The sequence below is a fragment of the Berghia stephanieae genome, chromosome 5, assembly GCF_034508935.2.
Source record: "Berghia stephanieae isolate SIO BIC M18660-M18661 chromosome 5, UCSD_Bste_1.3, whole genome shotgun sequence".
NCBI classification, from domain to species: Eukaryota; Metazoa; Mollusca; class Gastropoda; order Nudibranchia; family Aeolidiidae; genus Berghia; species Berghia stephanieae.
In genome coordinates, this window is record NC_088364.1 from 18,399,599 (window position 1) to 18,414,955 (window position 15,357).

At 34.7% G+C, this 15,357-nt stretch overlaps 1 protein-coding gene across 2 annotated transcripts in view; it reads right to left on the reverse strand.

Moving 5' to 3' along the window:
- Positions 1-12,830: 12,830 nt before the first annotated feature.
- The window catches only part of LOC144972541 (exportin-6-like), a 29,447-nt gene continuing 26,920 nt past the window's right edge, over positions 12,831-15,357 (reverse strand). For both annotated transcript variants that reach the window (XM_078913869.1, XM_078913868.1), the window contains exon 24: positions 12,831-14,577. In XM_078913869.1, coding sequence (XP_078769995.1) covers positions 14,473-14,577 — 105 coding nt within the window. In that variant the 3' untranslated portion in view covers positions 12,831-14,472. The remainder of the gene's footprint in view (positions 14,578-15,357) is intronic.

The window sequence follows — 15,357 nt, forward strand, 5'->3', positions numbered from 1 at the left end:
TCTCCTCATGCATTCGTTAGACTATAACAATAACGACCGTGTTATCTTTACTCCTTCCCCATCCAACCCCTAGCTTCTCGCCTCTTCATCACGAACTATCTTATGTATGTATTTCAGGACGGGCAAGTACGGAATCTGCCCACCCTTCCTTTGTATTTATTTCCTCTATAACTTAGTTGGAATTCAACTCTCTACTTTCTTAGAAGAGTATTTCTCGTATACTAATTCAATTGTTGAGAAAACCAAAATGGTGGTTGTATTTTATATATTTATTTAGTCATGACTTTTGAATAAAAGTGTTTTGTTTTATTAGAGGGAATACAAAAGAAAATGACATTGTTTTGCAAAAATATTTAGTCTGGCAATAAAAATACAGCGGTAATTACTTTAAGAATTTGAAAAAAAAAGAACTAACAAATTAATTTTTTTTAAAATAAAAAAAAAAAAAAAAAAAAATAAGAAAATAATTTAAATAAATGAGTTTTGAGAAGCTCTAAAGAAAACGAGAAAAAAAGAAAGAAAGAATTTAAATGGATAAACAAATATATAAAAACAACACAAGTTAATACGAACTTGATATAATATTAGTAAATTAATACATTTAATTCAATACTGGAACCTTCCCAATGTCATTACATCAATGGTACCAGCACAAGTAAGGCAATAAATAAGAAAAAGTTCGTTTGCCAAAATCTCTATTTAGTGTTCATTGGTTTATAAGGTGGGCTCATTCCGTGTAGCCCGACCTAGAACTAGAGAGGCCAGACAGCAAACTCGGAGTTCACCGTCGTCAGGCGACGTGACAATGAGATGACGATGTGGGCGGAGTTGAGTGGTAAGGGGGGGGGGGGGGGTGGTGATAAAAAAGAACAGGAGCGTATCCTGGTTTATATATTACGGGGTGCATGGTGATTCTCAATCTATCAAAAATACACACAAATTTATTTCAGTACGAAGTATCAAGTTTAAGTACTAACTTTTAAAATTATCTAATTTAAATTAGATTATTTCGGACATGGTAATACAGCATGTAACTTGAAAAAAACAGGCTGGTATTTGCCCACCCTGCCCATTATGACCAGCCGTCCCTGATGTTATGTATGCATGTATGTATCTATGTATGTATATATGTAGGTAGTTATATTTGTATCTATGTGTATGTACGTATTTATGTATGTAGTGCGTGTATGCTTGCGTATGTTCTATGTATAATTATGGCACGATTACAGAAGATGTAAACTCGTAGCCTACTAGCCTATATCATTTAAAGAGAAAAGGAACTGGGAGAGAAAAATACACAAAACCGAAAACATTATGGGAGTGGGAGTAAAGGTTAAGGGCATAAGTCAGACTTTATCTTGTCTGTCTGTTTTATACTTTTTTAGTATCAAATCTTAAATTGAATCTTCCTTTCAAACTAAGAAAACAATATAATTTCTGTTTGTCAATGATATTGATCAAAATATTAATAACTGCCACTCTTGATTAGCTTTTAAATTCAGATCTACGAAATATTTGAAACGGGACATCAACAATATTTCATTCAACTTTTTTCATCTCTTTGTAAAACGAAGTACCACAAGTGTTGGAACGGTCAATTCAGATTTTACAAATTTCCATGAAGTAACCTAATGACACTATAAACTTTGGTAAAATAACCTAGATCCCAGTGGAGGGAACTTCCTTTCGAGACAGCAATACCTGTCTCGGGTTCATCGTAGACACAATTAAATAGGGAGGGTTGGACACGCCAAAGGATTGAACCACCCAACTTCCTCCCAACGTCCTCCCCTCTGTACTCTTTCTTTTTCTTTTTCAATGGGGACGATCTACATTAATTTTCCACGTGCTCGAGTCATTAGTCACATTGCAGATGTGCTCAAAATGGCATAGTTAATAAAACGTTCACAGTTCTTGAAATATCCAACGTCACATTATGTTACTTTTCCAGTTTGACGGATGAGTATGTTTACAACTTTCATAGACAGAGCAGCGTGTTTACTTTTATTAAGAAAAGATCAACCGTTAGACAGACCTAATCATGTGACTCAGTTGGACTAAAACTTGATTATAGATCGCTCTCATTTGGATTAAAATCTTAAATCTATGAGAGACCTAGATCAGAGTAGAAATCAGGTATCCAGATCAAATTTAATTTTAATTTCATATATACGAAAGCTAAATTAATTATGAAAGTATAATCGACAGAATGTGATGTAACAAAATGAGACTCGTTTCATTTTTATAAACCTCTTGTAATATCTAACCTTCCACATATCTATATTCAGCCACTTCATAAAATAAATTTTTTCATGAAATACAATGAGATAAAATTAATTTCTGAAATTAGACAAATATACAAACACTCACACACAAACACACTCGCACGCACGCACACAAACATACACACACACACACATAATTTATTATTATTATTATCAATTTATCTGTCCTTTAAATGCTGCTAAAGATATTTAAATAATATTACAATTACAAAGTTAAAATCTTTTATCCCCCCCCCCCCTCTCCTCCTCCTCTCTCTCTCTCTCTCTCTCTCTCTCTCTCTCTCTCTCTCTCTCTCTCTGCACCTACAGAAACAACAACCACCATCCCCGTTCGTTAAATGCTCTCTCCCTGTGACTGTGACAATGATTAACGATGTTTTAGTCCACGCTCATTATCAAGTCTTGTCAACCGCCCCCCCCCCCCCCCCCCTTCTTACCCAAGCTGTATAGTCTACGGCCTATACGATATCTTCTTTTCTTTTTTTTTTTCTTTTTTTTAACCTATGGCGGGACGGAGAAAAAAAAATTGAAAAAACATCAAAAAGCAGCATTGCGTTTTTCAATAATAAATGGGTCACAGTATCCGTTATTCAACTTCGCAAAAATTATTCGTACGTAAGTCTAAGCCGTCTGTAAATTTTAGAACTGCCAACTTCAACGAATAAAAAAAAATATTCGGAAGTTTGCAAGATGGTGGTGACCTTGTTACTTGTTATGGTGATGATGGCGATAGTGACGCTCTGGGCCCCTTTTTATGGACGTGGACTAGCGCTTAGTCTTTGATTTTAGCTAAGGACTTGAAAAAATCGAATTATATGTGAGATGACCAAATATTTCCCAGACTAAAATCACGTCACCTTCAGACTAAGTTTGATTAAATTTTAGTCATTTATTGCTGAGGCCGGACTTCAAGCTTAGTCTGAGACTAGTTACGAGGATACGTAATATCGTCGATAAGCTATTTTTAGATAGAGCGAGCTTCGATTCGGAAAGAAAATACTTCGGTTACGAATGACAGAGGCAAAAGGTGTCCTGCTGGTATTGTCACTACTTTTTAAAAAATGTAAGATATGCTAGACCTTCGAAAGTACAATTTTTTTGTGAGTAAAAACTAGGGAAAAAACCCGGAATCTAATCCGTTAGCAGGTTGCAAATGAACGGAGACTCGAAGTGGAAGGGTTCGCTTCAAAGAACAACGAAGAAAATCAAACAAACAAAAAACAAAAGAAAAAAACAAACGACTAGAAAGTATAGTGGAGACAAAAAATTATTCTATTGGCATGACACTGACTGAAATAATGTGATTCGTCAGAACACATTTTCCGTTGTTTTTTGTTTTGTTTTTTTAAAAGTTCAATTCGTTTGATTTTCACTGACACTTTCATTGGCCTAAATATATAATTGACAGTCGACCATGGGCATCATTGTTGTCTGATCAGTCGACAGTCAATATCATGTGATTTCATTAATCACGGCAAAAGTAAGTTCAAATATGAAACGGAACGGAGGTGTTGCTAATTTCTTCTTTGGAAATCTTTTGCGTTGAAAATATCAAGGCTGGTGTCTTACTTGCCATTGTGTACTAGAGAGCTTGATGTTACAAGCACAAAATAGCTGAATTAGGCACCGTCCTAACAACGCCCACTTCTCGGCAAGAGCCTCGCTAGTCAGAGACTAGAAAACGTTCATGAAATCCCACTTTTTAGACACTTGTTCCGCCTCGGCTTAAGGCTAGCAAATAATTTACTAGACTAGTAAATAACTAAATCTAGTCCGCTTACATAAAATTGGGCCCTGGTGGTGGTAGTCGATGTTGTGGTGATAGTAGTTAGTAGTGCTAGTGGTGGTGGTAGCAGTGATGATGCTGTTAATTTTGTTGTTTTTGTGATGGTCGTGATTGAAATGGTGATCCCTGATTGAAATGATGATGATGATGGTGGTGGTGGTGGTGGTGGTAGTTACAAAGCTGATGCATTGGTGATGTTGATAGTGATAATAAGAATAATGTGGTGGGGACGATAACGACCATAATTTACTTGTAGTGGTGGTGTCAATGATCAAGAAGCTGAAGTGATAACATTGAAGGCAATGGTGACGCTATAGTGTACGCCTGTGATATTGGTATTTAAAATGATTGTTTTCTGGAGTGGTGGTGGCTGACATGATAGTTATGCTTTTGCTAGTGGTGGCAATAGTTGATATGACCATGGTAATGGTAGGTATAATGCTGTGGTAGTGATGTGGATGGGGGTGCTGATACGTATGATATGGTGCAAATGATGGTGGTAGCGATTCTGATGGTAATGAGGCTGTTGTAAAAGTGCTTGTGGTAGTGATTATTGTCTGTGATGGTGATGGTTTTTAAATTGATGTGGATCGACGTGCACTTATTTTCAGGTCTGATAACCCATTTCCTAATTGGCTCATTGTTGTAATGGAAATCTAAAAAAAAAGACGCAAAATACTGTCCATGATACAACAATGTTAAACTAGGCTGAAAAGTGGGTTCAGATGTCAGACCTGCGTATTTCTACACGTCGATGGGGATGATTTGTTAACCTACAACGCAGCACAAATCCCTTTCGAAATGGTATTCTGCCATCCCACTATAATACAATAAGTCGAATGCTTGGCAGGTCTGTATCACTGCGTACATAGACACAAGTTAGTATTAGTAATATCTATTGAGTTACCACATTGAGTGGTGATAAGCCAAATTACACATCTGGAATACAACATTTGCATACAAAGTTGTTTGAATACAGAATTATTGAGAAAAATCGTGTATTTTTTCTTGTAACCATTGTTTAAAATATATAAAGCTTATTATGTATATATTTCCGTGTTTTTATTTTTCAAATTTTAACTAAAGTTAGAAATATATTTTTGGCCAGTAATCTTAGCTTTATCAGACGTTAGAGACGTTTCTAATATTGATGTTGTTATCTATAGACCCCTACCCAGATCAAAATAACAATCCCAACACCCCTGATAACATAACCCATTGTTCTGAGTTTAAGAACATAGGCAAATTATTGTTCTTAGGCCGAACTGGGCTTTTATGTTCTGTATCATCCTATTTCATCCAGTTTCAACCCGTAGACATTTCAAAGCCCAGCCCGTTGACATTCTAACTTCTCGTCAGGGCAAAAGTGGATACCAAATACTTAATAGTATTAGCTAACGAATGAAGTACTGAAAATATTGAGGACTTGGTATTAGTATATGTAGATTAGATTAAATGCAACGTTGTGCTTTCGGCTTTGGAATTAATTTGCGTGTTGTAAAGCCGCCAAATTCCATACCGTCTATACCATTACCTCGTTCACTGCCACTAACTCATTGAATTCTCCGTGAATTAAATCTACAATTCTGTAATACAGCTCGTCTACTCAAGACGGTACAACTTATAACAAAATTTTCTGAAGTTAAAGGACATGTATCGACATTGTTCAAATAAATGAAAAATGTTGGCTAAATTCAAGCCAATATTGATGGCCCTCACTGAGTTATCAAGATTATAATATTTTAAAAAAACTGCTTCTTAAGAGATGTTTTGGGCTGCTTATATTACTATGACTAATATAATATTTTTGACAATTTTAATACTAGTCATTTAAATTAAATAGTTATTGAGTGTTAAACCACTATCATAGATAGAAAACATGTAATAAAGGCAACCCCCCCCCCCCTCACACACACACACACATACACAACAATTTTTTTTTTTTAAAAGAAGAAGAAGAAAAAAATAATTATCCCCCACCACCAAAAAAAGAAAGAAAAGAAAAAAAGAAAAGAATACCTGACGAATCTTCCTCTGTGCCCAACCAACCCAAACTTTCGAGCAGGCATTTGAATAGGATACTTGCCAAAAGGAGAAACACGATAATAGTTCCTAATAAGGAAACGATCACCATTCTGGAAAAAAAATCCCAGAAGAAAACGAAAAAAAAAAAAAAAAAAAAAAAAAAACAACCCCCCCCCCCCCAAAAAACAAAACAAAACAGAAAACAAAAAAAACAACCCCCCCCCCCCCCCCCACACACACACACACAAAACTAACACATACACGCACACACACACACACACCTACACACATACACTCAACTGATTATTTGACTCACTAACAAAAATTTAAAGACGATACGGATATATCATGTAATTACGTAGAATCGAATCTAGCTCAGTACAAACAGAAACGGAATAGTGCCCAGCTGTAGTGTGAAGTACGAATAGTGCAAGCAACACTATTTGTCCTTACGGACGGCAATGGCGGTTGATGCTATTCGACCTTAAGGACGAATAGGGCTACCCGAAAGAAAAAGTGTACAAGTTGAAATTGTAATTCTTCCGTAATCTCACTCCCTACTGTTGAGTAAGTTTGCTAATAATTCTTATAATAAATTTGTGAGGGTGAAAATTTCCACAAGGAAAACTTAATAAAACTATTACGCATTGAAAAAAAAAAATCCACACAATCCTATCAAACAACAATTGTTAAAATATATATTGTTGGAAGACTGGAGAATGCCAGGAACTTTATGATAAACTGTATAAAAACAACTTTTTACATCGAAATGTTAAAATTTGATTCTCATGAAAAATCTGAGCAAACAAACATACTATCTTACAAAAGGGGAAAAAAAGCATACAAATATGTTCTTTTGGCATACAGTTGGCAGCCCTGGAGCACCTCAGCACATAATTATCAAGCACTGTAAGAAACCTAAGTACCCAGTTCACCTTTTATTGAACCACCCTTTATAAGTGCAAAGATATTTCATTGGTGATATGGTGTTCAAGTAGTCTTAACATTTAAAGTATATAGAGTAAGATAAGAATGCCTTAATTTGTATCATATTTCACAGTTAATTGGATTAGTGCCACCCCCCCCCCCACCCCCAGTTTCTTCCTTATAAAGGTTGCCCTATCAATTTTTTCCCTGCTAAAGCTATGATTTTCAATCCAACTGCAAACAACAATCTCACTAATGTCTGGTCTAAGTATATCTCAAATACAGTAAAATTACTTTAAACCGAAAGAAGCTAAACCGAAAAATACCTTAAACCGCAAAGAATTTAATAAATTGTACTAGTTTCTTCATTATCTTTGTACTAATTCTTACGATGAACCGAAATACTTCTAAGAAGGACTTTCTTTAAACCGAAACAATTTGAGACCACCTTCCTTTATTCTCTATCAATTTTTCTTCAAAAATTGGGGAAGGTGGCCACACGTAATAATGCCCGGCGATATTAAACAGAGCGTACGTATAAGATGAGGTTGATGTGTGAGGGGGGGGGCGGGGGTTCTATGAAATTAGGCCTTTGAACCTAATGGCTTTTCAACAAAAGAGAGATGTGTAGTGGACAGGTTAGCATTGACACTCCTTTTCATTTCCATTTCACTTCACCTCTGAGTAGCTGCGCGTCATTCATTATCAATTATCGCACAAGAACTTTCGATCTTATTTTAGCTTTGCATTTTACTAAAAGATGTCTAAAAGAAAGCACTGTGTTTACACGTTTGAGTTTAAAATCAAAATACTATGTGAAGTCGATGAAAAAAAAGTTGATCAAGACAGAGATATGTAAAAAACACGGCATCCTGAACCCAACTCTTTCAACACTGTTGAATTGAAAACGAAAACCCCCAAAAATATTTTTTAAACACACCAAAAAAAAAAAAAAAGAATGGTTACGAAGACGGCATTTATTCAACAACTCCATTTAACGGGAAACCCATGATACCATTAAATGAGCAAATTCCTTAAAAAGTTACTACCATTGAAAAACATTGCAAAACGGGAACTTGCTTTAAACCAAAATGTCTTTAAACCGAAATGGTTTAGAAGGTCCCCAAAATTTCGGTTTAAAAGTAATTCTACTGTATATTCAGCTGTAAAGTGTCAACCATTTTTTTAAAATGTGATATTTAATGATATATTAATCATTTTAAAAAATAATGAAAACAAAGAAAGATCATTAAAAACATTTCCAATACGAGTGCATTTTCATTTAAAATGCAGGACAAAAAAAATACAAGATAAAAAACAAAAACAACGAAACACAAAAAAATGGAACTACGAAAAGTAAAGTCAGAGCAATTACAGAACGTATGATTCACGTATCACTATCACCAACAATACACTACAGTGTGTGTATTAATTTATGTAATGTATCATTTCAACAACACCACCAGAAATGAAAACTAGAAGATAATAAATACAGAGGCAACTTTCAATCAAAACACATTGCTAATTTTTTATACACACTCTCTCTCTCACACACACACACTACATACACACACACAAACATACACAGGCACACTTACAAATACACAAGCACTCACATACACACAGACAAACGCAAACATGTGTGTGTGTGTGTGTGTGTGTGTGTGTGTGTGTGTGTGTGTGTGTACATGAGCAATCGAACCACAATATTTGCTGATCTAAAATCTAATTCCCTCAAAATACTCTGATATGTAAGTGTCTAAAAGAAAAAGAAGTTTCTCTGTGCATAATAGAAGAAACCTTTTTGATCAGAAAGAACCTACCGTTTTCTCAAAATCTTTGAAAATATATTGAACTGGAACATAAACTGTACATATGTATCTCACCGAGTCAACAAAAATATCTGAATGACTGTATTAACTCCTTCAACAAAGAATAAATCTCTTAAATTAATCATTATCCATAACCCTAGTCTTTTACAAAAGAACAACTTGCGGCGCCATTGACAGTCACTGGGATTGTTTCACTCTAGTTTTAAATGTCTAACTGCAGCCTTTGTTCATCCTAAGCCTGACACTCCCTAAAAAGTACTTCACAATTCATGTTGTTGACAACCAAGAGAATGTTAACAGTTTGCTGTATTCAATAAAACGAAAGGAATTGTTTTCCATCCTGTATACTACTAAAAAAAATTCACCTTTCACTTTATTTTGGTAGCCATCCACATGTTATGTGATTTAAATTTTTAGGAAGTATAAGTCTACAGTTAACGAAGGCTACAGTCTAAAAGAACTTGAAATATTCTAAGGTCATATTATAGTCCAAGAACAGGAAAAAAAGATATACAAAATCACAGGACATCCAGATCTACAATACAAATAAAATTCAGTGAAAACTTGGACCCAACAAAGACCCCACCTAGATACAACTGTCTTGGGTTAGGTCGTAAACACCAAGGTGAAAGAAAAAAATTAGAAAAAGGGGGACTGGTAAAGTTAAAAACAGGAACATCTCAGCAGCAATCAACCTTTTTCCCATCCTGACAACACCAAACTCGCAATGAAACCATCAAATATTACCCCCCCCCCCTTCTTCACCCCACCCAACATAAGTCTCACAGTAGTTGTTCTCTAATACACTTCTTCTTTTATTATTATTATATTATTATTATTATTATTATTATTATTATTATTATTATTATTATTATTATTATTATGTAGAGATTTTTTTAATGTTTTGCCTGACAGTGTGTTAAGCACTTCACTAAAAGTAAAAGTTTGTTAATTGCTTTTCATGCTGCAATATCCTGTGAGAACTTATCGTCTATTCCTTTTGAATTTCTGTGGTATTACCATCCTATGGATGGCTCCTTCAGAATTTGTGAAACTTAGAGATCAATTCACCAAATTGTACTGGCAATCGTAACAACACTGAACCCACTGACAATTGTGAAAACCAAACTTGTGCAGCAGATGTGTCAAATGTGTTTGCTGATTCTAAACGTGTGTGCTGATTCTACTTATGATTTAAACTTTTGGTCGTCCAATAGCGAAGTGCTGAGAGACTTTGATGGTATCCTTGGTTCTCTTACTAGGGTCAATATGCCCAAGAAATACAAAGTAATGTTTCACCAAGAGATATCTGAAAAGATGGCAAACCAGCTCTCAATGTATTGAACAAGTGCATTCATTTTGCCAAAACTAGATTGAAGGGGAGTGAACTCTTAACACCCAAATAAACTACCAAGAAGGTGAATACGCTTGTCAAAGTCATCCTAAGAAAAGAAACAGTAAAACAAAAGGGAAGTACTCATACAATTAGATTTAAACAGTAAATGTCGGCACAGGACACCCACAAAAAGGGAGACACTCCGATTATTCTCACATTTATATCTTACTAAGAGCAAAAAGCTTGAGGTGCCTAAATAAGCCCAGTTCAGATAGAGAGAAAAATAAGGTGAATTACGGTGACTCATATATATGGAGATAACAAAAAAACAGAGCAAAGAGCCCTGGACAGGGCCTAGGAAAAACCAAGTTGCCTCATTTTCCTGAACAAAAATTAAAAGATGAAAGATATATCTCTAGTCCTTTTATATATGACAGGCATAGAATAGGCCATCCGTTGCCATAATTATAAATTATGTCAAAATATAATAGTAACAAAATTAGGTTACCGTACCAAATGTTAAAAACCAAATCTTCAAAATCAAATCATTTTGATTCCCTTCCAAATAACCGCACACATGCCATTGTACACAAATATCTTCGACTGTTGTAAAAAATAATCTACACGCAAATTTTAGATATTTCTAGGATTCACTAGAATAAAAGCCCTCGGTGATATATATGTATAATCTATAACTAAATAAATGTAAGTAAGGGGAGTGGGAGGTAGTCACTTCAATTACACTTTCAAGATTTAAAAATCTTTTCAGTCCTTTGCAAACTCACTTCAGATAAATGTTATTTAAAACTCACTTCAGATAAATGTTATTTAATCCACACAAATAAAAAAAAAAAAGAAATTACTGGTTAATTTTCATCTTCATAAACTAGATATGTGTCAAGTTAACTTGCTCTGTAGCTGAAATACCTTCTTGAAATTTAAAAAATCACATGGCACCAGCCGCTTGGATTATTGTAATGCTCTGCTGTACGGCCTACCAAAAACCTCGCTGAACAGACTACAGTTGATGCAAATAAATCTGCTCGTATAGTTACAAGGACAAAGCCTTGAGATCATATAACACCAGTCCTTAAGTCACTACACTGGCACTAATATACAAAATCGCATGTTTCGCTTACAATTGCCTTCACCATATATCACCTGAATATCTTGTGAAGGACTATAAACCAACTCGATCTCTGCGATCCACCAGTTCTTCGCTATCGGAGAAAAACATCCCAAGAACAAAGTTTGTTGAGTGTGTGATTTTGCATTTTCAGCTTCAATCGTATCAAATTCTTTACCACCTAAAACCTGACGATGTGAAATTCTACCAGTCTTTAAAGGGCATTTAAAAAACAATCTTTTTCATTCTACTTATCGTGATTCCATGTGAACTTCGAACAGTATACAAGTGTGTGACAGTTGTAGTGATTTTGTAGTCGAATGAATGAATGAAATGTGATACCATAAAACTATTGTAAAGCACCTCTGAGGACCTCTATTTGTGGATACTGTCGCTATATAAAATAATAATAATAATAATAATAATAATAATAATAAAAATAATAATGGCATGCAACAATGACCCTAATGTAAAGGATACAAGAAATGGGAGATGGTGGGGGTGGGATAATAGAAAAAGACAGTAACGTTGGAATTTTAAACCCCCAGTGTTACCTTCCCAGAGGCAATTTTCACCTATGATGACATTACAAATCAAGAAAATTGTCTTAAGTAATCTAAAATGTATCAAAACCATCAATAGCTCAGGTCAGCAATATACTATAAATCTTTCCACAGAAATGTAACCATGTAGATTTTAAGACTGAAAATCTGCCAGATTTGTTTAAACTGATAATTATGTTTCTGGAGCACATTTTGTTGAAATTTCAAAGCCCTTGAATTTAATTATTAAATCTATGCATAAGAATATAGGCATGTTTAACCTTCCAATACCTATAAAATCAAAATAAATTTTAAGCACATCGCAATTACAACATTTTGATATATAATATTTGTACATAAAATAAATATGTTTCCTTTTCAACACCACAGTCCATGCTCAATGCACTTCCCAAAGCCGCCTGTATCCACCCAGCAGGCCCTAAGGAATCAAATCTCCATTTCATACAGTACAAAGCAACTATTATCCCCCTTGTACACTTACACTTGTGCAAAATCTAACACTGCAGATAGACGGGTACTCATTCACATCTGAGTCAAGTGGGATAATGAATGTTAAGTACCTTAGCCGAGGGCTAGATGCCAGAACCAGAGATGTCTATCAGCATCATCGACCTAATTTCAACAAGGCTCATTAAGCATTATCACTTGCCAAAATTCCATGATAAGACACCGTTATTGCGAAGCCATCAATCTCGTCGCCCATTGACAATGAACTGATGAATTTTTTTAACAAACCAATCAATAAATAAATCAATAGAACAATCTGGCAATTCACCCCTACAGAGAAAGTAAAAAAGGGTCAATCTAGCTGGTAATAATAAAGAAGTTTCTATCAGTCCATCTAATATCTGTGTATTCTAAGAATAACATCACATCACAAGAATAACTGTGCAAATCATATTTTCGTATTATAAAATCAGAGCAAATAAAAACAAATCTTTGACATCATATTTTCTAAAATCTTTATCAATTTATAATATGTATCGATAAATATCTATTAGATAGACTATTATATATAAATTTATATTGTGATTGAGCAGTGAGAGAAATGCTAAAACTCATCTATATATACAATGAGAATGTATTTGGATGCCCGTACATCGGTAATCAATTAAGGAAGACCACCTTTTGTCAACTAGCAGAGAAATGTCTCTTGAGATGTAATCATATTATCCATCAGTAAATGCTGTTGTCCTTTATAACCTAAAAGAGCTAGAATTTCCTAAGCTGCTACAAGCTGTGGACTGTAAAACGTAACAGAAAAAAAAAATGAATATAACAGCTTCAACAAAGAACAAAATACCAAACACAGATAGTGTTAAATCGAAACTCTTCTTCAGCAAGTAATAAATAATAGTAAAACGTTAATACATCACAAATTGGCTGTCTGTCTAGATTTTAAGGGATCTATTCATGTTTTCACTGGCTTTCTTTTTGTTGGCTTACATTCTGTGTTTGGTATTGTAAATGTTGATGATCGAAGCTCAAAGAAATAAATAACAATGCAAAATTGAATATAAGCTTCAATGTAACAAACAAAAACAAATAATGTGTCTTTTCAGGTTTTCCCCTTTATCAACAAAACATGATGAATGAAACACTACAGACGAATGAGGTATATCTTACATTCAATTTCACATTGTTATTTATGTGTTTGGGTTATTTATGTGTTTGGTATTTTGTTCTATTATTTTTAAGCCATTAGAATTCATTCCTGTCTCATAACGGTATCATTTGCCAACAGCAACATTTAACAAGTAGGACAATACATGATGCCTGTTAGCCGATATTACAATTTTTTTCAAAAGAGACAATGCTGTTTACAGCCTTTTACTTTACACCTGTGTATGGTGAGAGAATGTGAGTAAATTGTCCTTTCTCGACTATGCATTACTCAGAGACAGGGCTCGAACCCAGGACCTCTACTGGTCCGAAAGCGAAGCACTAGACCACATAGCTGCACAAGTTTTTTTAATACTAAATATTCAAACTTGGAAAATTTAGTGAAGAAACCATGACTTATGAGTGATATATTTGTTACAGTAACTCATTTGTCAAGAAAATGTGTCTTATCTGGTTCATTCATGCGATAACCAAATATTTTCTGGGGGGTGTGAGGGTGGATATTTTTATTTCTATTTTGTTCACCATTTAAGCAAAATTACAAAAGACACATCCCCTTCCTGCCCCCTATGTCAACACCCCAAGGAAACAGTAACACACCACTTGCTTGAATGTCAACCTCTTGAAGACCCGAGATGCACATTCCTCCCACCAAATCCAAGCATCAGTAACACACTTTATAGTCACCTGGAACAACTACAAAAGACGTCTAACTTCTACGTCATGGCACAAGACCGAAGGGCTAGAGCTCAGGTGGTCGCTGGCTCGGATAAGTAAGTAAGTAAGTATTTCTATTTTGTTCAATATTAATAGTTTACAAATTCAGGAAGCCTTGTTGTTAATCTAAAATATGTCCACATGGGGTTGTACCTAACAACTAACGAAGCGAGAGAAAATGAATGCAGCACGGCAAAGCAATTTACAAAGAGATAGTAACTTCACAGTAACAAGAACTACTTCCAACTGTCCTCAGGAGAAAGTGACTGTTCCAGCAGGCAGACTAGCATTGATGATGTTGTAGTACCGGATATCATTGACAAATCTTTGGACTGTTTGGGTGAAAGACGGAAGGTCCTAAACAAATAAACAAACAAAAATTATTTTTTTTTAATCAACGTAAAGAGCAGCTCATGCTATTCGTCATAAATATAACATACTTATGAAAAGAAAATAGAAAATGGCTATTTCCTCCCCCCCCCCCCTTTTTAATATGGATTGTCTTATAGACATTACATTTGGTCAGTCATATTTGAAAATTGAAATGAAAAATAATACCATACCAAAGTTGTCATTTAAAAAAAAAAAATAAAAGCAATGATGAGAGTTCTAAGTAAAATAATCAATTTAAATTATCTTTTTCAAAAACCCTTTAAAATTTTCATTTGACCTAGTCTTATCGATATCGAATGCAAGATGCATTACCACTATACAGTACGGCTATTGTAAATATTTTAATTCAGAAAAGTGAGTGGAGCAGGTACTTATGTTGATAATAACAAGAAATGAAGTGAGTAGGAAAGTGCCAGAAGACAAAAAAGAATACAAACTTAGTGGCAGCGATGGGGGCTTGAACCTGCGACATAGTCAGATTGCAGGTTAGGGCCTCCATTGCCGCCGCAAAGTTTTTATTCTCTGTTGTCTTCTGGCACTTTCCTACTCACTTCATTTACAGCTATAGTAAATATTAACTTTCAATTTTTTGAAATAATCATGAACCCGACTGTACGTATATTTTCCAATCCTTTACAAATAGCAATGCAACAATTCAACTAACTTTCCATTAGAAACGGAATTTGCATTACTTAACTCGTTTAATTCACAAGGCCGACAGAAAGAAAAAAACAATCCAAAAAT